Source organism: Gavialis gangeticus, unplaced genomic scaffold, assembly GCF_001723915.1.
Source record: "Gavialis gangeticus isolate Ggan-Ray unplaced genomic scaffold, GavGan_comp1, whole genome shotgun sequence".
NCBI classification, from domain to species: domain Eukaryota; kingdom Metazoa; phylum Chordata; order Crocodylia; family Gavialidae; genus Gavialis; species Gavialis gangeticus.
Window position 1 is genome coordinate 4,589,371 of NW_017729033.1, and position 24,437 is coordinate 4,613,807.

Consider the following 24,437-nt stretch of genomic DNA (forward strand, 5'->3'; position numbering starts at 1 on the left):
GGGGGGTGAAAAGACTGTATTTGGACACTTTGTAAAGCAAGCCATATTTTTTTTTTTTAAATCTCTGCAGAATGCAACTAGGTTTCTCCCTGCTGCCTCCTGGGGAAGCACTTCACCTCCCCCACAGTCCTGTTTCAAAGTCATGGAGATTTTTCATTTAAGATTCAGGGCTTTGGTTTCACATCTCTTCCCTCTCCCCCAGCAGACTGTGTCACGTAGCCCTGTGGAGGGAGACTTGTCTAGATGACGTATTGCATGTGAGGTTTCTAGGGGCTGATATTCTTCACTAGTCAAGTGAAGCAGAAGCAGGGCTGTAAGTGCTCGTCAAGGTGTTTGAAAGCTAACCTGCTGGACTTTCCATGCAGCAGGTCCCGAATCACAGCGTAGATATTGTACACTTCTGCACTGCCCGACTTTGGGTGTGGAGTTTGGTAATCCCTCGCAGCATCTTCTCTCCATCCAGTGCAGGCAACACACCAGGATGTCAACCAGGGTTAAACTGCTTTGTAGAATCTGCACGTGGAAATCAGCCTTCCCTTCAGCTTGGCTTGAATGTGCGTGGAGCAAGGGCTCCACTGAGCTGATACCGTTTTTCTTTCCCCTGTTAATTATAGTGCAACAGGTGCTTTGAGTTGTGCCATCTCAAAGCCTTCATAACTAGTATGTTCCTGTTGTGCATGTCCTTTTATTTCCCAAACCCGCAAGCTCTGCTCTTCATTACATTGCACAGAAAAGTTGGCAGTAAATGAAAATCATTAACATGGCAAAGCGAAGCACTTGAAAGTCAGGAAATGCCAAAAATGAAAGTTTCCTGTGCCACCTCATTTCAACCTCCTACATTGCGATGGCTCCAAGTGTGCAGTCACATACTATTTTTGCACAAGATGCCTGCTGAACTCGATGCACCAAATGGTCACGACTCGTTGAAGGAGCAGCCGCTTTTAATAATATGTGTAGCTTTCTCATTGCTTGTTCTCTGTAGCCCCCTGCGTTATTTGCTGTCCATGACTCAGATGTGGGTCCCACATCTGAATCATGTATAGCAAATAGAGAATGATCAGTTCTCCAGCACTTTGTCGGTGGCTTTCATCACCGCAGCATCTGAGTTTATCACCAGTCGCAACACTGCTGAGACGCGGAGGTGGTGCTTTCCCTTTGCAGCTGAGGCACAGGTCAGGGCTCCAAATGCACACTCATTTTGGGCTGCCCGATTCGAGATATCTAGGGCATTATTTTTGCAGAGCCCATAGCACAAGGTAACCATTCCTTGTTCAAAGCTGACCTCCCATGTCTTCCAACCACAGCTGTGAGCATGCAGCACTGTAATTCAAGCCCTGGGGTATCTAGTTGGGAAACTGGATAATGAGGAACGTGTGGTGAGTGACTGCTGGTGAAAAGTCTGGTTAAGTGACTTGCTCGGCATAATACAGGGAATCGGGTAGAGGCAGGGATAGAATCCAGTTGTTCAGGACAGCAGCTAATTCCTAACCCATATATAGCATATAAAGGACAGATGCATACCATTAGGAACATGTTTCTCCCAGAGTAACCACTCTCTCTCTCTGACTTCACTATCCTCGTGCTCGAGGGAAATCTACCCAACACCTTTTAAGAGGAAAGCTTGGGAACAAAAATCCATAAGTTGCCTGGACCCCAAGATCCAAGGGCTAAACATTGATCTCAGGCTTATGGCGCGTTTGTATTTTATCTGATTCCTGGATTCTTTTCACACAGGAAAGGGGAGACTAACCCTCCCTGCTTTTAATAGGCCTTGATCTCCCAGTATCAGCTTCTTTCTTCTGCTAATTGGGTGTCTGCTACTCCTAGGGCTTTCTCGGCCCCTCTCACTGCTGTTTTTTACTGTGTCTGAGGAAGAAGGTCTTGCATTCAAAAGCTTGTCTAACTTTTTATCCCAGCTACATAGTTGATCCAATAGAAGATATCGCCCTAAGAAATGCTCAACCCATAACACCATTTGTGCTCTTCCTGCAATACATGCAGGGAGGTAGAATTAAGGTAGTTCAGGTTGGCACCTCCTGAGGGCATAGTTTTATGGTTACTCTGCCTCCAGGTCCTAGCAACTCTATACCGAGGGTGCATGAACTGCATATTTTTTCCCTGTAAGGTCATAACCATCATTTTGGGTAGATTTCTGCAGAGTTGGAAAATGGTACATTCCTGGTGCGCATTGCCCTTCATCCAAAGTTCAAGTCCCTGCTCTACCACATGGGGCAATAGAGCCACAAAAAGGCACCACACTTTCAAATGTGAATGACTTTTTTTTTCCTTTTCCCCTCCAATGTCCTTCTCGGCAACATGACCAGTTTGCCTTTAGTTTTGTTTTCCAAAGGAGAGAAAAAATCAGCCTCAGACAGACGTCTTGCATAACAAATTTTAACTTAAACCTAGAAACAATGGGGAAAAAACAGGGTCTTATAATGAAAGGTATCAAGCAACATTGGTCGGTGAGGCAGGCAGCAGTGCCTATAGCAGGTGTAGGTGTCAGTTTAGTCCATGGGAGTCAAAATACACAGCTTTCACAGGAGTACAGTATGCTTTTAAAAATGCCATGGCATCCTCCTGCAAGTCCGTGTGTATCAACAGCTTTTCAAAACTTGGGTTTTGATATTTCACAGATTACTTCTCTTCCTTGGTATTCTTTTGCTTTCTTTAATACCGGTGCTTCCCTTGTTCTGAAGTAAGCTCTTTTTTGCCTACCACAAGAAACATGCATATAGAGTATATACCACTTGACAACCTTGTGCAAGTCTTTTGCACATCTCGCCGTTGCGCCAGGGAGTGATACTGGTGGGCAATAAAAGGCTGAGTAATTATACTAGTGAGTTCTGGGACACTACGTGGCCTACACATTGTTGGACCATTGTATGTGGCTTTGCAAGGTAGGACTAGGAGCCAGGAACTGTGAAATGCTAACACTTGTGCTGAATTTACACCTTACACTTAGGCCATACTAAGGGCACTTAAAACATGAACGTCCTCATGTTAAAGTTCATTGGCTCATGCTAAGCGACTTGGCTATGCCAATTCAGGTGAGGGCCAACTCTGAGCCATGCTACCCAGCTGGTGTTAGGGTAACATCAGTCCTCTCCACAAAGATCAAGTGAGCAATTTGCAGTCTTCGAGCATCCTAGGATGCACTGCTTTCAGCTACCTCCCGCAACCTGCCTGCGCCCTCCTCCAAGCAGGGATGGAGCCCAGGTGTCCTGTCCTGGCTCCTAGCCATGCCCCTAGTCACCAGCCCTTTTAGCAGTCAGTCAGAGTGGTGAAGACAAAAAATAGTATTAACCCTTAACATGCGACTACTCGCAGCTTGTTCTAACTTTAACCCAGTTTAATATTCCACAGATATAATCTGGTTTCAGTATAACACACAACTTCATGCTTGGACTTCCCTCCTCTGTAAAAATGAGGCTACAGCTGCTGGTATTAAACTACCAGCCAGGAGCTTTGTGTTGGTTGCTGTTTGTACTTTTTAAATCTTTAGCGGAGGTGAAACGGGTAAGATGAGGCCTCTGTGCATGTCATAAACTTGTGCATGCAAACAAGCTGTGTAAGTTGTCAGCTGACAGATTGCAAAGCCCCATTTAACCTTCTTGCTCATTTAAAAGGCCTCTGTCAGGGTGAGCACCCAGGGAAATGTTCCTCGTGGGGAAGATCAGGCATTGATTTGCCCAGCAGTGTTGCTTTTTTTCCACATTTTTTGCAAGGTAGTCTTCCAATGCGTGGGAAAGAAACGGATGAGATCGTCTCAAAGCCGCCGATGCACAGGCATTCTTGCTCTTATCCCAGCGGCGCTTGTTTTCGACACGCAGCCCATCCACCTAAGCCCAGCTGCTGTTTGATCTTGACATTTGCACTCCATAGGAAACAACCATGCAACAGCTGAAGCAAACGCAAAAAGGAAAGCAGATCAGAGCAAACTCAAAATAGACTGTGTGCTCGGCCGGCCTTGCGTCTAAACCATGCGCTTTTCAAGTGCTTTCTGTAATGAACTTATGCAGAAGGATTCGCTTAGCTGTTTTGTAGCTCCTCAGGTTGCTAAGTGCTCAGCAGCTGAATATTAAATGCTAAGTCCGTGTTCATGGGACACTCATCTCTGACTGCCAGTCATTCCAGCACAGATCCTCATTGCAATGAGTCTAAAATGCAGGTGCAATTTCAAATGTGGTTTGTTTGTTTTTCCACCCCCCAATACTTTATCCAAAGGAAACAGAGACAATCCACCTAATCTTCAACTCTGACACCCACAGGTAGTCATTAAATTGGATATTTTAAGATTCATGCTCAATGTTCAATCCATTCTGTTCTGCTGAATGTGGCAATGCTGAACATCTCCAGAGCATTCAGGATAATGAAGCAAAAGTCTGCTTCAATAAGGGTCAGCCTTAATTAGGAATGTCTTTGCCTCTTTTCCTTTTTGGGTCCAAACTCAAACACTTCATAACAGCAAGAGGTAGTGGGTATGTTAACAATAGTCAGAAAAGAGGATGTATTTCTGTAGGGTTGACAATTTATTTGGGAACCGTTTGAGACTGTTTAATGGTGTGTGTACCCACCTAACTGTTAATCCCCAGGAAATGCCCTTCATTACTACTGTTGCTATTGCAGGGGGGTGTGCTGTAATGGTCAGAGCAGGAAACTGTGGGTCAGACCTTCTTGGTGCTGTTCACAACTCCGTCCGTGACTTGCTGGGAAGGTCACTTCAGTATCCTATACCTCGCTTTTAATGCCCAGAAAATGGGTGTGAGATCACCTGGTTTCACAGAAAGGATGCCCCGATGGTCACCGTTGTGGTGCAAGCTGCAAGAAACGTGTCCGGCTGTAAAATAAGAATCTGGGAGAAACCTTGTAATAAAAAATATTCTCCTGCAGTGTTGGTAGCATTGCAGGAGTGCCTTAAAACCTCCCCGAAGCAGGCAGTGGAAGTCTGTTCCAGTAGCAAAAATGAAATTAGCATTTCATTTCATTATATTTTTCATCTCTCATCAGAGACATTTTAAGATTAAAGCATGCATCAGGAGAATTTGGGGGAGCTTCTGTTTTGTTAGTTGTAACAAGTCAAGAAGCTTGCTTTAAAATGGGTTATACCTGTCTTACCGGCACCTAGCCAGAATATAATGGGGGTGGGGGTGTGCTAGTCCTTTGGTTTGCCTTAGTATTGGTGCATGGGTTGCACTTGTCAGCTTTAAGACAAAGACTGCACAGTGGAGGCTGACATGCTGGTAGCACCAGTAGTGTGCTGGTTCCTCATCTCTTGGCATCCTCTGGCACAGCTGCACTAGGCATGCTGAAGAATGGGATGCTGTCAGTCGCCCTTAAAATCCCAGTGTTGCTAAACTTGAGGCAACTCTACACTCCCCCGCAGAATTTAACCTGAGCCACTTGCATCTGCACAATTAGAAAGTAGGTGGGAAAAGCACCAGCTTTGGTTCACAGGAACGTGTCATTTTTTAAAAATTATTAGTATTACTATTTCCACAGACACGTTGCTAATGCAAAACTGAAAATTCAAGGGTTGGGCAATGGGGAGGAGGGTCCTTCAGAAAATCATTTTCAAGTAAAAAGAGGTTTGATGTCTAAGAACTAAGTATGTTGCCCCAAAAGGCTTAGTTCCTGGGTTTTTTGTTCTAAAAGTGTTTGGTTTTTTTTTTTTGACTAAATGGAATAGTTTCTCAGAAATGCATTTCTGCTAGTCAATTGAAAAGCAAACTGAGATGATTTTAAAAACACAGTATTTTCCACCGCGAGTTTTGAGCGCCCCCGCTGCTACCGAAACCGTTTCCAGAGGGAGTGTTTCGGTCTAGAATGAAGTGATGCTTTTGCGACAGCTCCTGGCACTACAGATGTTTTTAGCTGCCACCTCTACCTTTCAAAGACTTCATATGGACTTTTTGAAACCTTAGAAGCCTTTTAACGGTTGGTTGTTTTCAGGAGGTATTTTGAAACTTTTTGTTTATGCAGGTTAATTTAAGATGGTTATAACAGGCATGATAAACCGTAGTGCCTTAGTGCTATTTGCTAATGCAGAATTAAATGTGTATTATCTGTTGGGTAATTTGTCCCCTATAAAATTATATTAGGTATATTTAAAGACATGCATGGGTTTATGTCAAAAAAAATGGCAACTGCAATTTCACAGTATAATTACAATTTGGGAAATCGATTATCTTGAACATCCACATTTTTTTTTTTTTTTTCAAGATGCCAAGTGCAGGTTATTTGGCATGCTAGCATAAGATTGTATTGCCTTTTGCTTTTAAATAGAGAAGCCATGATTCAGTCCTAGGAACAAGACCAGGTAAAGATGCAAGTTGGGCTGGAGAATCTCTCCTACACAAATTCAAATTTGTCCTGTCCAAAAAAAAAAGCAGCTGCTTTACATTCACAACAGAATAACAAATTCTTAGAGACCTGTCTGCTTAAGAGAACAGGTTAATCTTAACTCTAAAGGTGTGAATGGTGTAAGTAGAACTGATACAGGACGGTGAAAGCCAACGATGTTGCATGCTCTAGCATTAGTCGCATTAGTTTAACTCCGGTCCTAACAGTTGCATGTTGGTTGTTCGTGCAGTTTTTAAGAAATATTACTACCAGGAGCCCGGAGGAGAGAGTTACTTGAAAAGCACGCGGATGGAAACTCTTCCAAGCCTGGACGTCAATACCAGCTTCTTGATGAACTCCTCTGCAAGCAGGTCCATGTCCCTAGGGAATCAGACGGGAGTGAATGACGTTGTCCATTATGGGCGCGAGACTGCTGTCCTTAGTCTCATGTTGATGTTGGGCACTCTTTGGCTTGGCCACACGCTGTATCAGTTTAAGAAGAGGTGAGTTGTATCGGCCTTGAAGTAGCCTGTAGATCTCGTTTTGTATAACCTGTTGGAAAGCCTTAACCATGCCAAACTTCCATCTTGCACCCAGAAGAGTTAGCAGGAGTCTTTGACTTCAATAGAGGAACAACACATTGTGTAGCTGACTGCCCAAAAAGCACAGTTTTTTAAGCCTTGGAGACTAGCTTCTGTATCTGATGGGGCACTGTGGGGTGTGTGAGCTGAATTGGGGAGGTATTTTGTGGATCGTACCAGCTCACCTTGATGGGTCTGGCAAATACCTGATTCCTACATGCTTTTAACGTAAATGGGCAGTCTTCTGGGAAAGTACTTTGTCTTGCCGTTTCCAGAAGAACAATGGGCAGTACAATGACCAGCTTCCTTGGCTGTTAGACAGGACCACGGTCTTAACCTCAGTCTTCTCTGTTGAAAAAACTCCTGCTTCAATGTGTAATGAATGGGTAATTGAGCCACATGATCAGTAATAATAATGGGAGTCATAGCTACCTGTTGGCTTTTGAGGAATGGATTCATAAATGTTGAGGGCTGGAAGGTACCTTACAAAATCATCAGGTCCAGCCCCCCTGCACTTGGGTAGAAAAGACGACTGCTGGGGTCTGTGTGGGGTGTGTTGTTTTTTTGTTTGTTTGTTTTTTCCCCGCAAAGCTTGAATCCTACTTTTATTTCCTTTTGGGTTTCCCTGATGCTTTCGCTGACCCTCAAAGTCTAGATTTCAGAAGACTAGTCTGTACGGTAAACAGTAAAATCAAGGACTTGGAAATGAAGAATAAAGTTTGACAACGGGAGGTGCAGAGTAGAGTTGAACGTCTCTGGTTTGAATGACACGATGCTGATGGGTTGTAAAAAAGTGTGGAGTACTAACCAAGCGTTTTTGATCTCTTTAGTCCCTACTTGCATGCCAGAGTCCGCGAAATCCTGTCCGACTGTGCCTTACCCATTTCTGTTCTGACCTTCTCCATCGTGGGATCCTATATCTTCAAGGAAATAGAAAGTAAGTCTGGTTGTTTACTCCCTGAATTACCAGGAGAAAGGCATTTAAAACAGATGAAACTGAAAAGAAAAACAAGATTATTGGGAAGAACATTTAAAAAAAACAAAATTAAACCAAAGCTTTGCAGTATATTATTTCCTAAGTATTGTGTTTCTCTCCTGAATAATTATGTCCCCGATTTCCTCAATTTAAGAGCAAATTCATGCAAAAACCTAATCAAACAGAATTGCATTAAGTTTCTCCCAGTGAATATATTGAAGTCTGCCATTTCATCTGAATGCAGTGTATAACCTGCATCTGTTTAGAAAGAGTTGATCTTTTCTGTTCTGCCAAAGAACAAAAGGACAGAGTAATTAGCAGGCAGGAAGGGTTGTTGCCAGTCAGACAGATGTGGTGTCGATGATCTCGGCCTGTCCTTTTTTCAGTCTGTACTCTCTGTTTTCCCAATTAAAAACACAGCGGTCCTGAGCATCTGGACGACTCTAAGACATGCAAGGAAATCTAAAAATGATACGCCATGCATTGGCCAAACAGATCAGCTTTTCCATATCAGGAAGATATAATAGACACAGGAACTGCTTTGTCTCAAGTTGACGCAAGTTGGGGGGTGGGGATGAGGAAACGTATGAAAACGGCTTCCTTGACACGATGGTTGTTCCTTCCAATTGGATTGGGGAATGGTTAAGTGGACCGTGCAATCTGTCCTCTAGTGACGATGGATTTCTTGCCGCTGGCTCAAGCCAGGCATGTCTTTATGCTCAACCCATTATTAGGCCTCTTGTTTGGTGAGTGAAAGTTATAAAAATCTTTATATTAGCAAATTGCCTATGGTAGAAGACTGCACGGTGATGAGACAAATTGTAAGTCGCCTCCATTTCAGATCCAAAAATAGCCTAAAAAAGCAAGTTCTGTTACTCGTATTATCCTCCAGTTAAATAGGCACCACCATCTAAAAATTATAGGGGAACTAGCCATTATTTGTCAAACCTAGGGTGATTTAATAGAACACCTTTTAATAGAGCTGTGATCTTGAGGGCCAGGAGGGGTCATTAAAATCACCTGGTCTGATATCCAGCATAACACCTCTTTTCCTGTGTTCACAGTGTCCAAATTTAACTACAACCCCTCTGAGAGCTTGTTTGTTCTGGCTCCAGTCCGTTCTCTCTCGATTGGCTCCGTAATGAGTGCAATGGGCCTGGGGTTCCTGCTTTCAATGCTGTTCTTCATAGAGCAGAACATCGTGGCATCACTCACAAACGCTCCAGAGAACAGGTAATGTTGTTAATCCCTTTCTTTTACAAACCTGGGTAATTTTTATAAACTAATCTAACTTCGGGGCTATGTTACCACGTCGTAACAGATAGCTTGGAATGGATTACACCCCCCCCATTAGTCTGTGCGTGTGTGCATGCATGCACCCCTATAATCCAAATTCTTGATGCTTCAACGGATAGCTTACTTAAGTCCCACAAATTGCTGCTTTTGGCCATGTGTGCTTTTGGAAGTGATTTTTATAATGGTAAAGCATCTGTGCCGGCCAGTATTGTGGTGTGTACTTCCAGGAATATCAGTTTCACATAGGAGAAATGCAAAGTTTGAGGGGAGCGGTTGCTGCCCAATTTGTTGGTTCAGCCAACTGAGGATCTGAGTAACTTGGAAGCATCTCAAGAAAAAAGAGTCAGCTGAGCAGGACCCAAATTACCTTGGCACTTCTCAAATTAATCTTTGTTGGGCCAGAAAGGATAAATTATTTCAAATCACCATTTAGGAAACAGACAATTGGGAAGCTCTTCATTTTTTGGAAGGCATCTTCCTGACTTTCCCATATGATTGCAAACATGGATCGTCTAGTTGAAAAGTGGAGGTGGGGTGGAGGAAGAGGGAGGAAGATAAAAGGCATGGGTATTGCATTAACAGGACTAGAATAAGGTGATTAGCTCAGCTGCTTTCCTGTTAGCCTGAGACTATAGCACCTGCTGCACTGGATCAGACCAAAGATCCATCTTAGACCAGCGTCCCTCCAGCACTAGTGTAAGGTGCTACAGCTAGGGAAGAGTGATCAAAAGCACAAATCCAGAGCGGTGTGGGGTGGTAGCATCGCTGCAAGATGTAGGGGTTTTGGTGGGTCACAGCCTCAAGGGAAATCAGCTGCAAAAATAGCAAGTGCAGTTTTGGGCCACAGCAACAGAAGTATTGGGCATGAGGAGGTGATTGTGCCACTTACCTGATGGTGTTAAAGCCTCACTTAGAGTATTTTGCACAATTCTGGGTTCCATATTTTAGGAAGGATGTGGAGATATTCGAGAGGGTCCAGAGGTAGGAAACAAAAACAAGAGGTTGGAAAGCAAGCCAGTTGAGAGGACGTGGTATGTTCAGCTTGGAGAAAAGGCTGGGCCAGCAGACCCTGGAGGTCCCATTTCAACCCTATGACTCTATGCATGCTTCGGAGGTGAGAGCAGGGGGGGCATGTGTAGAGTCATCCATCCCCTGCCACTTACCAGCAGCCAGGGTTGGCATTGACGGTGGGTGCATCTACACATTAATTAATGTGCCGTACTTACGGCGTGTTAAGTTTTAGTACTTGGATAACCAAGGACTAAATCAATGCACAGCAATTCATGGTACTGTGCACGGGCTTTCTCAGACTCTAACTGGGCAGTAACCTAACACTACTGTGCAGTAGCGTATTAGCTCAGGTTTTGCCCGGCACGCTACTACGCAGTTAGCGTCTTGTGTAGACACACCCTGCACTAACTTAAAAGCGCGTGATGGATCCATCCTCCATATATTTGTGTAAATTGGTGGTTTTCCCACACTGGGAGCCACAGACTGTCTAAGGGGTCTGCAAAAGATGATTATCACCAATCAGAAGTGTGTGAAGACCCGTACTTACAGTTTGCAGGGGTCCTCGCCTTCATTGGAGTCCCCTGTGGTGCAGTGGTAGACTCCTGGTCTGCTGCACAGCAGACCTGGTTTAGTTCCTCGATGCTTATACAGACAGAGCCGGGGGGCACCACGTGTCTGGACCCAGTCTGGCCTTTGGATTCTGTCTCAAAAGCAGGCCTAAAGCAGGGATGGAAAGGTCTGGGCAGCCTCCACTCCTCCATACTCCTGCCTAGGCATATGCATCAAAGGTCTGGTTGACCTCTCACGCATGCACCATGATCCAGAAGGATCAACAGTTGCCAGAATGTGCATCGCCTTCATCTGAAATGTTTTAGGGGTCCACAAATGATAAAAGGTTGAAACTGCCCCCCTCTTTAAGCCTGTGGATTTAATGATCTCACTTATTGTTGAAGTCCTGTGGCTGCATCTCTGATACGACTGGCATTTGTGCAGCTCATGTCATGTTTCAGTGTTTGGGCACGCTGAATATTTCTCTTTAAACTAAGAGTGGTTTATCCAAGAAAAGAAAGGGGGCTACTGCATGGTGCACTGCAGCTATGGTCATTTCAAAAGAACTTCGAAATGGAAATGGAGCATTTGGAGCTGCGCTATGTTGCTGCTTTCTAATTCCGGATATGGAGGCAGACAAGGTCAGGCTGAGAGTAGAAGTGTTTAATGTATCACTTATCTTACACAACTGATTTATGCACAGAATTGGAAATGAGACTGCAGTATTCAAATAATTCCCTTTGATCTTTCCATACTGACTCAGAATCAGATGGTGAGGGTGACTTGATGGGATTTTTTAATTATTAGTATGAGGACACTGCAGGTTTTCTCAGTGGATGTCTTTATTACCCAAAGGAGGGGAAGGGTGGCTCTTCTTGCATAACTATTGACAAAAATAGTACTGAAAATAAAGTAATATTAGCACAGGGAGGGGCAGAGAAACTACTAGTCTGTGGCTAATCTAGGATTTATTTTCCACGGCCATTTGAATTTTCCTGTTCCCTCAGTTATACACCTATTTCATGGGAGATAGTTTGGCATAAATCTGGAATATAGATGGCTCGTGAGTCGGCTTTTTTCCTTCCAAAATGGGGAGGGGTTTTCCCATTGTTTGACTTGAATTTCTTGTGACATTTTTCTACCTTTGTGACTTGAGATGGATGTGAGAAGGGGTGTATGCAAGTGGATCCCCTGTGTATTTAAAAAAGTATTGAGGTGGATGTGAGAAGGGGTATATGAAAGTGGATCTCCTAGCCTAGTTGAAAACTCGGTTTGGGGTTGTCTTCGTATGCTGGGGTGGGGTGGCAGGGGTCGGTGAAAGAAGAAAATGTGCTTCCCCCCCAAAAGCAGGTTGCAGTGCTTCGTTCTAAAACTAGCATTTGTGGTTCTACATCACTGCAGAGATTGAGAAGTGCCAGCCTGTCTGTTGAATAGATCCTTGTGGTCTCTTATTTCTGAGCTGAATCTCAGCATAATTAAGCTGATATTTTATTGTCCATCACTTGCAAGTAGGATGGGCTGTCAACTAGATACTTGGAAGAAGAAAAAACCACTTAAGGGAATGTCCTACGGGACTGAAACCACGCAGGGCCATGTGGTGCTGGGCCTCCAAGTACAGCCCAGAACAGCCTAGGCAATGCATTACTTTCTCCCTAGGACACTTGTTAGCCAAGAGAAAAACCTGTAAAAGGGCCAAGAGGGAAAAATAAAACCAGGGAAGCCTCAGGGGTGCTGGTGAAGCTTTAGCAGTGTGAGAGCACCGACCCCCTCTTTTTTTTTTTTTTAGCATATGCCTGTAGGGGATGCTAGACCCGGAGGAGATGGTTGACAAGGAGTAGGGCTGAAAGCCAAGTGCTACAGAGGCCTATTTTCTCTACAGACTTTCAGCAAGGATTTCACTGCATAGCTAATTCACTATTCCCATACTCAGTGTAGTGAAAAAGCAAGGCTGGAAAACTTCAACTTGATGGGTGAAAGTTTGAGCAACTCAAGGGGGGAGGTGGGAAGGAAAATGAAAATGCCCCAGCAGCCCTTGCTACAGCTGAGTGCAAGTACCAGCAATAAAAAAAACCTTACAAAATAAATCCTTCTGGCAGTTATTTTTAGTGGCTTGCAAGACATTGCCATTAATATTACGGTAAACTCCTGATGAAGCTGATGACCAGACTTTTTTTTAACGGGCCCTGTTTTATTTGGGGTGATGCCATCAAAGACTGCTGTGAAATCTAGTTTACCTGCCACCTATCCCACGTTGCAGTCTGTAAACCGGCCAGCGTGCTCAATGCCGCGTGCGTGGAGATCCGCCGTGTCCATGCAATTCTTGCTCAGCTGTAGCAAGTGCAGCCTCATTACTACCTGAAGTGCACTTAAAAAACCCACTTTATTAACAAGAGTTTATTTCAGGTTAGTGAAAGGAACAGCTTATCACTGGGACCTCCTCCTTGTAGCTCTGATCAACACGGGGCTGTCCGTCTTCGGGCTGCCGTGGATCCACGCGGCATTCCCTCACTCCCCGATGCACGTCCGAGCGCTGGCCTACGTGGAAGAGAGGGTGGAAAACGGACACATCTACGAGACGTAAGTAGCAGGGCAGCCACAGCCACCAAGACACAGATCTGAGGTCGGGTTAAAGAAGCCTGTTGAGCTAAGAAATGCAGAGGGCTTTTTCCCAGTGGCTTCCTTCAATCTTCTAAACGATCGACAGGAAAAATTTGCTTTTATCCTCCCCCCACCCCCACCCCCCCAAATTGAAACCAGCCATGCTTCGGGAGCTGGGAACAGCCTGCTGCCCTCAACGCAGAGGCAACTGGGATGAAAAAAGATGGCACTAATGTCATGCATCGATGGAGATGGTCCATCGTGACGTCTCCTACCTGATGTCTTTGACACCTGTGGTTCCTGAGCACTTCCTTTGACATCTCAAATGCCGAGTTACTCTTGCAGATCTCTCTCAGTTCAGCTGACGTCTGTAGGTTTGAGTTAAGCTAAGAAGCCATAAAAAAGAAACTTCTTATGACTGAAATCTCTCCAGATATGTCAGTGCCTTGTTGGCCTAGTCCAGATTAATGACTTGCTGTAGCCCAGGCTGAGCTCTCTCCCCTTGTGCCCTGTTGAGCAGTGATGTGGATGCACGCTGCCAGATTATCTCGTCAGCAAATATCCATTGCCATTACTTACCCGAAACCCGTGAGAAAGTGGTTAGCACAAAGGGCAGAAAACTGATGGGGACTGATTTCAAGGCCTGCCCTAGCATTTTCCATGGGGCCTTGGGAAGGTGAGAGGACTGCCTTGCTACGGACATAAAACAGGGGACTTCAAGGAACCTTTTGGCTTGTAGACTCCAATTTCTTCCTTTTCATACATTTCATAGATTTTAGGGTCAGAAGGCACCTATTAGATCATCGAGTCTGACCCGCTGCCCAGGACAGAAAGACACCAAGTCATGTCATGAACTGATCGAGTGCTGCCTTAACGGCAGTGGTGATTTGTCTCCATTTCCCCTCGCTCGCCCCTTCCCTACCGCAAAGCCGCTCCAGGGCCTCACTGCTCTGCTTAGGAGACGCCGTCTCATTTCCAGCCTCAAATTTAATCACGGATGGTTTATACTGGTGTATTCTTGTGCAAAAGTTGTACTTTAGCTTAAATTAGCCTACCTAGCCTCCAAAATGCTTATACCAAGAGCAAGCCCATCTAAGATGGTTATTGGGTACCTTCAACTCTTAATTTGTTTCCACCTCAGATGTGCCAATTTGCACGTCTGCACCTTCTCTTCCCTTTTTTTTGTTCTGCCTTTGCCTCACTTTTTCTCATGGGAACAAATGAGGTTGAATGCAGGGGCAGGGTATTTTAGTCCCGGGACTACATCTAGGTTATCTCTTCAATCTTTACCCTACCCTCCCTCCATAGTGTCTCAGCATTGTCTTTGCTTGTTCTCTCTCTATTTATACGGTTGAACGTTTTGCTACCTTTTGCCGGTTTTACCTCACCATGACTCTTGCTATTTCTTGATTCACCCGAGATGGCTTTCTCTTGCTTTTTCTCTCTCTCCTATAGGCTCTCCATTTATTCTACTAATAACCCTTTTAAGGTGGTTATTCGCACAGTTGGAGCTGGAGCTCTTTCTTCCAAGCTTTTTCCTCTTTCCTCACGGTCTGGCCTGGAGACCCCATAACTCCTCCACATTCAGGCTCCTGAGCTCTTCAGCCCCATTGTCTTTGCCAGGTGCTTGAATTTCTCAACTCTTTTCCATTTAACTAAAGCAGCAGTTCCCAACCCCGGGTCACAACCAACACGAGGGCTGTGAGGACAGTGCCGGCAGCGCCACACACAAGACGAGCCGTGCCACGCCGCATGCTGGGAGCTCCTTCACCCCAGGGCCGTCGCACTTTGCTCCCAGCTGCAGGTCGCAGGGGGGGAAAAAAAGGTTGGGAGCCGCTGAACGATAGCGAGAGGCCTATTTGGTTATCCTCCTTTTTGGTTGACACTGAATCGGCATTTTTTTTTTCTCTGATCTTTTTAGTCCCCCATGTTGACATGGTTCCCAGTAGTGCTGCTCTGTATTATCATAGATGTCTATCCCTATTTGCACCCAACTCTGCAGGTCTCTAACAGACGCACTAAACTGCTCAAGTCAAGTCTCTCTCAATCCTTCCTCAAGTGATTTTTAAGCCACGCCAATTCTCTTTTCACCCATGCAACTTTTTCAGTCCACAGCATCATTGACTGTTGCTTCCTGTTGCCTTTTTGTGTTCATATTTCTGCCTGTTCCCTGAACAGAGTGCCCTCTGAATATAGAGGGCACTTCCCTGAGTATAGATACCTTCTCAGTATCTGTATGTCAGGAAGGATTGGTATTCTGCTGTGCTGCTACCCCTACCTGACTTCAGGTGCTGCACTAATGGTTCCCATCTCTCTCTCTCTGCTGTTGTCCAGCCTCATGTTATTTTAGCTTTTGTCTCTGACCTTTCCCGATTCCCTCGCCAGGTGGCACAGCCCTTTTGCTAACTGAATCACCAACCCGAGTGCTGCATCAGTCAGTATTAGCGCCGTCTTCTCCTTCCTGTCCTTCCTCTCCCCCTCTGGTGATCCTCTGGCCCTTATTAGAGCCATCTCGCTGGCTTTTCTATTGACAGGCATCTCTCCTGTAGCCATCTCTCAACCCTCTGGCAGGACTGGCACCAGCAAGGGCTGATGTTCGTAAGCTTACCCGGTGCATTTGCCTTTCGGGCTTTTGAGTTCACTCTGTTCAAAGGGGATCAGGTACATAAATGGCTACTTTTAAACTGGATTCTGAGCTAAAATTGGAGTGTTTTCTGCCTGTGTGAACTCCCATAGGGATCTTAAACCTCTTGTTTCTATTTTACTGTTCTGCAGAGCATCTCTGTCATCTTCTCTTGTCTTCCCACCTCACCGATGGGAAATGTGAATCTGAATTGGAAAATCAAAAAAAGTTTGGGGTGTTTTTTTTTTTTTTATCCTGGGTCCCAAAGCTCCCCTCTGCTCTCAGAAAAGAACTCAGCGGAGAAGAGCAGAGAAAGGAAGAGTCCCAGGAAGGAAGCATAATTTTATTTTGGTGCAGAATAATCTGCCGTCAGTCTTAGACAGGCAAAAACTTGGAGCCGGGGCGTTGCAGACAAACTAATTCAAGGCAGTGGGTCTGCTCCGTGAAGCCGGGAGCGGGTTATCTCTAATTCCAGGAGCTCCCTTGCCTGCCAAACTCCCAAGAGATCTCTTTTAAGCATGTATGAACTTCAGTGGTATTTTTATTTTCCTGGGAATTACTAATGTGGCCAAATTGAGTGGTTCCACTCCGCGCCCCCCCCCCCACTCCACAACAGCAAGCAAGGAAAATGGGGTTCCTGCCATCTCTTTTTTTCCAAGAACTTACTCCCAAACACCGAGTCTTGAGCTGCTTAAGGGAACGGTTCTTGGAAGTTTCTTTCAACATGGCCAAAATAGTGCATTTTCCCCCTTTTACCTTGTTCTTAGAAACAGTTTGAACCATTTCATTTAAGTGTGCCAAAATAGTTCAGTCAGGAGGAGAAACCCAGAATGGGAACTTTTTTTATTCAGATCTGGCAAAGTTGAGAGCAATTGTGAGTGTGTTCGTACGAGGACAAATACCAGGCACCTTATAACTAATAGGCTTTTCCCACAAATGTCCTGGAGTGGAGAGCCGTGTCCACAGCCCTCTTTGCATCAGGACAGTTTACCATGCGTGGACCACTAATGAGATCAGCACAAGCTTCAGGGCTGCTGTTCCTAAATCCATCAGCAAAGGAGACCAGAATTTCTTTGCCACATTGGACTTTCTAATTGCTTTGGTGGGAAGAACGAAATCACTTGGCTTTTCCTTTCCTAAATCTTCCAGCCCCTGCTTCTGCTTGGCCTCATTTCTGTTGCTCCACTCATCTCTGAGGATGCTGACCTCGAGCCCTCTTTCATCTTTCTCACAGGTTGTTATTCATGCAGCCCCTACCTACTGGAATAATCCTCCCAAGCCTTTATTTGCCAAGCCATCTTCCTTCCCATCTTCAAAGCCCTTCTTAAAACCTCCTCGCTGCTGCAGAAAAAGGGAGATGGGGAATGAAATCCAGCAGAAGATGAATAGAAGTTTTAAGGTCCCTGCAGCCCCAAACAGCCTTTCCCATCGCCCTTTTCCCCCCGCTTGCCTATGAACCACCCCTCTGGTTGTTCCACGTCCAGGGCGGGCAGCCAGCCTTTCTGTTGATTTGTTTCATTTGGCTTGCAAAGACCCCAGCACATTTTCTGAATTCTCAAATGAAGAGATAATATTCAGATAGGTTTGCAAGCCAGGAGGTTGCCCAGAGCTTGACCCGTTTCTATGAAACAATATTAATCTCCCATTGTATTCTGTTCAACAATGCAGAGGGGCGAGGGAGTGCTTCCTAGACACACTCGCTGTTTCCTGGACCAGGCAAGCCAAAAAATGTATTTCTTCTCTGCCTTTTTCTATTGCCTGGCCTCATGAGCAACAGGCATATGTTCCTGGTCCAAATAGCTCCTGAATGGCCACCATCATTTGGGTTGAAAACCATCCAATTCTAGCAAAGAGACGCAGAGGCTTCTAGTTTGTCTGAAGGCTGCTAGTCTACAGCAAGCCAGGCCTGGGTGTAGATCGGAGGATAACTCATTCTGCCTCCCTTGCTGCTGTCTGAGTCCTCCAAAGATGCTTACAGATTTTGGGTTATTTTTTTGCTAGCTAGTATGATGGGGAAAACCTCTCTGCTCTTCCTTGGGGTTCAAGGATGCTCTGGGCAGTGATTATATGTTTGCAAGAGTCTGGACAATGGAATATAAGACTCGCGTTTCCGCTGTTTGGAGGAATAGCTAGTAGTAAGGCTCCAGTTTCCGCTATTTGGATGCACCTGGGGCTTTTGCAGGGCAATTCCTTTAATGTTCCCTCTAGTCATCTCTCATTTCAAGTCTTAATCCTGAATAATGTGACAGGTCTGTTCCCTTGTTTGCCCATGGGGTTGAACTGTTTGTGCCTCCTCCCCTTTGACACTTAGCCCTTTGCCTTCGGATTTGGTAACTGCCCGTCTCAATTCTGCTGCAAACAAGGTGCACGCATGCCACATTTTTTCCACCCCCAGTTGGATGCAAAACTTAACCCAGTCACTTCTTCTGGTTAAAGGCTCAGCTGTCCAAATAGAAAGCAGGTGGAAGGCTGCTTCACTCGAATGATCTTCAATTTTCTGAGTTCAAATCCTCGTCTCCCCATAACCTAAACGCTACATTCCTGCATGTAATATAGGGAAGTGAGTCAGGGGGCTTATAGTTCATCTTGGCCTATGGCGTGCAAGTTGCAAAAAAAAATTGGGACAAGAATTTATCACTGAAAGAATTCACCTTGCAGGGCAGGAAATCTCTTCTAGGACCAAAGGAATTGTGAAGCCCCAGAAATGCATATGCGTTAACCAGAAAAATGTGTCCTATTGATTTTCCACCCCTGTGTTGCACAGTGTGCTAAAACACTTTGGCAGTAACGGGTAGAGGTCATCTGGAGTACAAGGTTTCTGCCTTGTTGACCACAAGAAGGTACTAAATGGTCTTCAGTCCAGTTGCCTCCATGCTGAAATAAGCAGGACTTGCCCAGTTGTAACCTGCTGAATTGGTGGATGTTTTCTCATAAGGAAACCAAATAAATAAACCGTTCACTTTTTTTTTTAATAGTCCTAGGAAATGAGAATTTCCTCTTTGCTATTTTTGGTAGGTGCAGGGAACCCACGGGTGGAAACGTTCACGTTCAGAGCAGCAGCATTTCTTTGCCTTATCTTCTTTTCCAGCTTGTAACAAGGAGGGGTTACTCCGTTTCAGTCGTGAAGGCAGTATATCAGCCAGCATGTTTCTAAGCGGCCGGGTGCTGCTTCTGTCATTTATTTTTCTTTTCAGTGAAAAGTCAGCCTGTGTCATCTGCCAACATCTGGAACTTTTGCACTGACTGCATTTTTAGCATAGCAACAAGCAATTTGCAAAGAGGCCGCTGCAAGTCCACAGCAGGATTTAAGTTGGCAACTCCCTACACGATATTCTGAACATTTTCCCTGACAAAGGGGATCCTCGTATTTATCAAAAACACTGACTACTTAGTCACAAGTGAGGTTTTTTAGTTTTTGGGTTTTTTTTTTTTTTTTCCATGTGGTTCACTTACTAGTTGATGTAGCAGCCAGAGAACTGATCCCTCTTGGATTTAAAAAAAATGCTGTGTATATACAGCAGTTCAGCCTGGAGTCGGGTAACGCCAGGACAGATTACCTTGCGCAAAGATGGCTTGAGCCTGTTTACAGCACCCTTTGCTTCACTCCTGGTAGAGGCCTAATGTAGTTAAAGCTCAGGTAGGACCTGTGGAGCTCGGGAGAAACCGAGCGCAGAGGGGAAAACAATATCAGCCTACTGGTGCTGGGCCCTGGCTCTTGTCCAGCAGCTGTGTTGTTTTGAGTTGCGGGCTAAATGCTTGGACCGAGTCCAAGAGGATTGCATCTTCTAAAGCATTTGCCTTTTGGCTGGAGATAACTCAAGGCAAGCGGGATGTGTAATCCTCGAGTCTCACGTGTCCTGGGAGACTCCCCCACGTGAGTAAGTCTCAACAATAGGCAGACACAGTTCTTTGGGTAAATGTGATATGTTTTATTCGACCAGCTAAATAGTTGGAAAAATTGTTCTTTGCAAGCTTTTGAGTCTCAACAACAAGCACACAGGCTAAGTCGTTCCCTTTCTGTCTCTTGCTCTCACGGCGCTGCCACCTCCAGCATTGTGAGCGTGAAGGAAACCCGACTGACCAGCCTTGTGGCCAACTTCTTGGTGGGGCTTTCGCTCTTGCTGCTGCCTTTCCCTCTGCAGTGGATCCCGAAGCCGGTCCTCTATGGCCTCTTCCTGTACATCGCCCTGACCTCCATTGACGGGAATCAGCTCTTCGAGCGAGTGGCCCTCTTGCTGAAAGAGCAGGTACGTGTTTGCTTCGGTGAGCTACAACTTGGGTATGAAGCTCTTCCCCAGCACAGCTCCTCCTGTCTCGAAACCTTGCCATTACATAGCCCTCGATTGCAGGTTTTAGACACCTTGTCATGCACGCACCATGGACGCTGCCTAGTATGTGCAGCCACAACAATATTTGCAGGATGGTATGCCTCCATGGGATTCCCACTCTCCCTCTGCTAAGTCTGACGGGCTTCCCTATGTGCTGCTTGCTTTCAAGGAACTTCTCTTGTCAGCCCTGCCCTTTTTTTGTATTTCTCATAGTTTTTCTTTTAATATTGTTGATCGTGGGCAAACGAGGCAAGAAGCCTTTCCTAGCTTGAATCCCTTATCACAATACAGGTTTCATGTTTGATTCCCTCTGCCTTGCTCTGAACCGCTAGGGATAAATTAATAGGCTTATACGCCCTAAGCATTATGCCCCTAAATCACTTTAAGCCTTTGGGCTGCAGTGTGTTTGACAGTCAGTCAAGTCTGATTCTCCAACATGAGCATGCCACTCCTGGTAAAGAAATTAAAAAGCAGTATTTGGCCTAGCAACTTGACATCCTTTAAAAAAAAAAAAAAAAAAAAACCAACAAAAAACTGGGCAAAATGGCCCAATTTAAAAACACATCTCTGCTGTGTAGTAGTAAGTACTTGTAAGCCTTCAGGACAGGCTGAGGACTCTGGGCACAAATGCAAAATGAATAACGACTACCGTGATACGCATTCAGTTGAGCAGGCTTCCCTCAGTGTTGGAAGTCAATGAGGCCAGAAATGGCCTTCCCCATAAATTTTTTTTTTGTACTCTGAACGGCTTGGGAAACCTAACCTAGTCTTTACAGTTCTTGCCCCTTTCTCCACAGACGCATCTGTTTCTCTCCAAAAACAGGTGCTAATGAGACACATGGGCCGTGTCCAGACACGCGTGGATGTTTCACTCCCCAGGGACATCTAGCAGCGGCACAGCTTGCCCTGGGGAACTCCCATGCCACATGTGCTCTGCATGCCAAGTTACTCCGAGTGGGGTAGGGGAGGCTGGGGCTAGCACTGGTCTGACCCCAGCAGCTTTACCTGGGATCCTGGGGGTCTCCTGGGGCTGCAGCAGCAGTGATCGTGCCACATGGAGCCTGGCCAGGAGCTGAATGTGGCTCTCGCTGGCCAGGCTCTGGCTTTGGGCGGCGCATGGTGCCACCGCGTGTGCCACTCTTTTTTTTTTTCATGGGTTTTTTGACCCCTGTGGCATCCCCAAAATGAAGAAAAGTCCCTGCCCAAAGGGATCTTAACAAAAACAGATCCACAGGAATGGAAAAAATAAATAATAGTAAATAAATGCTGGCTAAAAAGCAGTGGTAAGACCAGTATCCCAGGGTGCTTCGCACCACCCCTGCAAGCCACCCCCCTCCAGGTGGGCAGGCTATCCTGGGCCCAAGTGGTCTGCTCCAGCCCAGCAGTGAAATGTGATCTAGCGCCCCCCAGCTTCTGGCCTGGGCCACTGCAGGGGTGTGGCTGCATTTCTGGAATCAAAACTGAATGTCTGTAAAGCACTTGCATATCAGTTCAATCTACGCAGCTTAGACCAATCTACAAAGATGGCATCGATTCAACTTCAGGCTCTTTAACCACAACGTGTCCCAAAAAATCAGCCTCCACCCAAATTAGGGTGCTCGTGTTAAAGGGGGAAGCTGTTCTCTTTATTGAGAAACAGTGCAGACTATTCGGGTGCCGCGATGGCAGAGTTGGGTTAACCTTTTCATAGCTGTAGCTATTGGGTGAGCCCTGCAGTTTGTGCCTGAAGCAGAAGGGAGCTGCTGGTAGTAGTTTGATGAGGCTTGTGATGTGGAAACAGCACTTTATTATCAGGATGTTGTATAAAGAACTAACAGGTTTGCTACTGCCCTTGCACGGGTCTGGGCTGTCACCTTCTGCAATATAGAAGAAGTCCTCCTGGAAACAGTGTCCAAGAGCTGTGGCATCCCAGGAGATTAGCTGCCTTGCCCACACTGTCTTAAAAACTTCCTGGTGCCACATGTTCTGGATCCTCTGTTCCCAGGAGAATTTACTGTAACAAATTCAGCGTGAGTGTTTAAAAAAAGAATCTTTTTTTTTTTCCTACATCCTACCTTCCAGAAGTAGGGTGCATGTTTTATTTGGGGATGTGTTTTATGCGGGAATGTATGGCATCATAGCAATACCAGATGCAGGTCAGTGAACTTGAAGAGTAAATGAAACTAATGGCAGAGCAGAACATTGTTTAAACAAAAGTTTTTAATGATTAAATTGTGAATATAAATATGCTGGATGTGTATATGCGAAACAAATTAAATGCAGGTTTTAAGCGAGCAGGTCAAAAATAAGTTGCTGTTTCAGTTGCTTGTTAAGGCTTTGTCTATACTATGGGTCATGCAGACTTATCAGGACCAGCTTTAAACTAGGGAGCTTGGGAGCGGATACCTTTTTTCCGCATCAGTTTGCACTGGGGCTGCGTAATCTGACTGGGAAGCTGATTAAATGCACATGCAGTTAATGAAGAGCTCAGTGTAGGCTCACGTTGTTGCACTTCTAGTGGGACTTGAGCTGACTGATTTAAAGTTAGCTTGAGTCTTCCTATGCGAGCTGCAGTCCAAATGTACCTTAAGTCTTGATTTTGGTATTACGTTCCTTAGGAGTAGATGAGATATTCCTGCCCTGATTTAGGTGACAGTGAAGTCATCTATCTTTGCAAGCAAAACCCTGCACCTTCTTCCTCAACTTGACATCTTGATGTGTCAAAATTCTTCAATTCACCTTTTTTGTGGAGCGCTTTCAGAAACCAACTATGCTTCGCAGGTAGTAAGTAGGCAGCTGACTTCCATGGTCCAGTGCTGTTCCAGATTGCTCCTGGGGAGAGCCCATTTGAAATTCTTGGAGCAGCTTTCCTTTGGAAAAATGGAGCTTTATTGAAATGGAAACCATTACTTAAGACCACACCAATTTCACTGGAATTTTTAAGCGAGTGAAAGTCTGCAAACAGTTTGCTTCTACGTTCCCACTCCAGTATCAAAACCGTTTTCACGTTGCCTCGTTAGATCAAAATGTTTTTACGTATTTTTACATAGATTAATGAAATGCCAGCAGAATAAATGGCTTTCGTTGCACCGCTCCAGGAAACGTTGGTTTTGATGTGGATCGAGAATGAATTTTGACATCCCACGTTTCTAACCAGTTCAGCCGACGAGCCGAGCTGGTCACTAACTGTTTCTTGTTACTTGTCTTCCCTTGACGTGATAACCAGGGTCAAATCTTGGGTTCCCTGGCAATACTGCTATAGCCTTCCAGAAGCCCAGAAATTGGGCTTTGAGGGGAAGACCGCCCTAATTGTATTTGGTGTCTCTTATCAAAACCTATGGTTATCTGGATGTCATTAAATATATTGTTTTTTTTTTTTGATTAGGTAAATAAAAGCTGGCTGCCTGCTATGTTTGTAGAGCGTGGTTTTGGTGCGGCTTGCACCACGCTTAGGACATCCTGGGTATTTTCAGATGGGAACAGCGATTCCAACGCTCCAAAACCTGCTCAGTCCTGTGACTAGGCTAGCAGGGGACTCGAGCCTTGATTGGGGTCTAGAGTCAGTCCAGTGGTTTCCCCATGTGCGGATCACCATGCTTATATCAGTCTTAGGGGAGAAGGTGGGAAGCTCTAGGCATAGCCGTCCTGCATTCATGACGGGGTTGGGCTAGAGGACACGAGATCCCTTCCAGCCCTCTGAATCCATTTGAAAATGGCAAGGAGCCCATCCGACATAAAAAACAAACTGCATAGCCGGAGCAACACCCAAACACATCTGCCGAACATCACTGCGTGAGACAAATCCTCCCCCACCCCCGAGTATTTGCTGTTACTGCGGTGGCTGATCATCATATTCGAGGAAAACTCTTTACTGTATTTATTATCAGTATAACTTCTTGTACTCCAGATGTTCCCCGAGGCAATCCGAGCTGTGTGGTTTTTTTTCCCCATTTCTTTTCTGCCGAACCTTGTTTTTTCAGCCGTGTTGCCAGAGGCATTAGCTTTAACCCCCAAAGCCCTGAATTATGTCCCCCCTCCCCCCCTTTTTTTAAAGCTCATATTTGGCTTTTTTATTTTTTCATTGGGACTTTGCCACGGTTTGCTGTGTAGCTGCAGCTTAGCCCTTGCCGATGTGTGAAATGAGTCATTGCAGT

At 45.3% G+C, this 24,437-nt stretch overlaps 1 protein-coding gene across 2 annotated transcripts in view; it reads left to right on the forward strand.

Moving 5' to 3' along the window:
* Nucleotides 1–24,437, forward strand: part of SLC4A11 (solute carrier family 4 member 11) — a 318,296-nt gene that overhangs the window by 288,568 nt on the left and 5,291 nt on the right. Inside the window, exons 14-18 of one of the 2 annotated variants that reach the window (XM_019526497.1) lie at nucleotides 6,593–6,845; nucleotides 7,754–7,860; nucleotides 8,964–9,132; nucleotides 13,159–13,332; nucleotides 20,028–20,223. In XM_019526497.1, the coding sequence (XP_019382042.1) occupies nucleotides 6,593–6,845; nucleotides 7,754–7,860; nucleotides 8,964–9,132; nucleotides 13,159–13,332; nucleotides 20,028–20,223 (899 nt within the window). The remainder of the gene's footprint in view (nucleotides 1–6,592; nucleotides 6,846–7,753; nucleotides 7,861–8,963; nucleotides 9,133–13,158; nucleotides 13,333–20,027; nucleotides 20,224–24,437) is intronic. The other variant, XM_019526498.1, reaches the window with a different exon arrangement.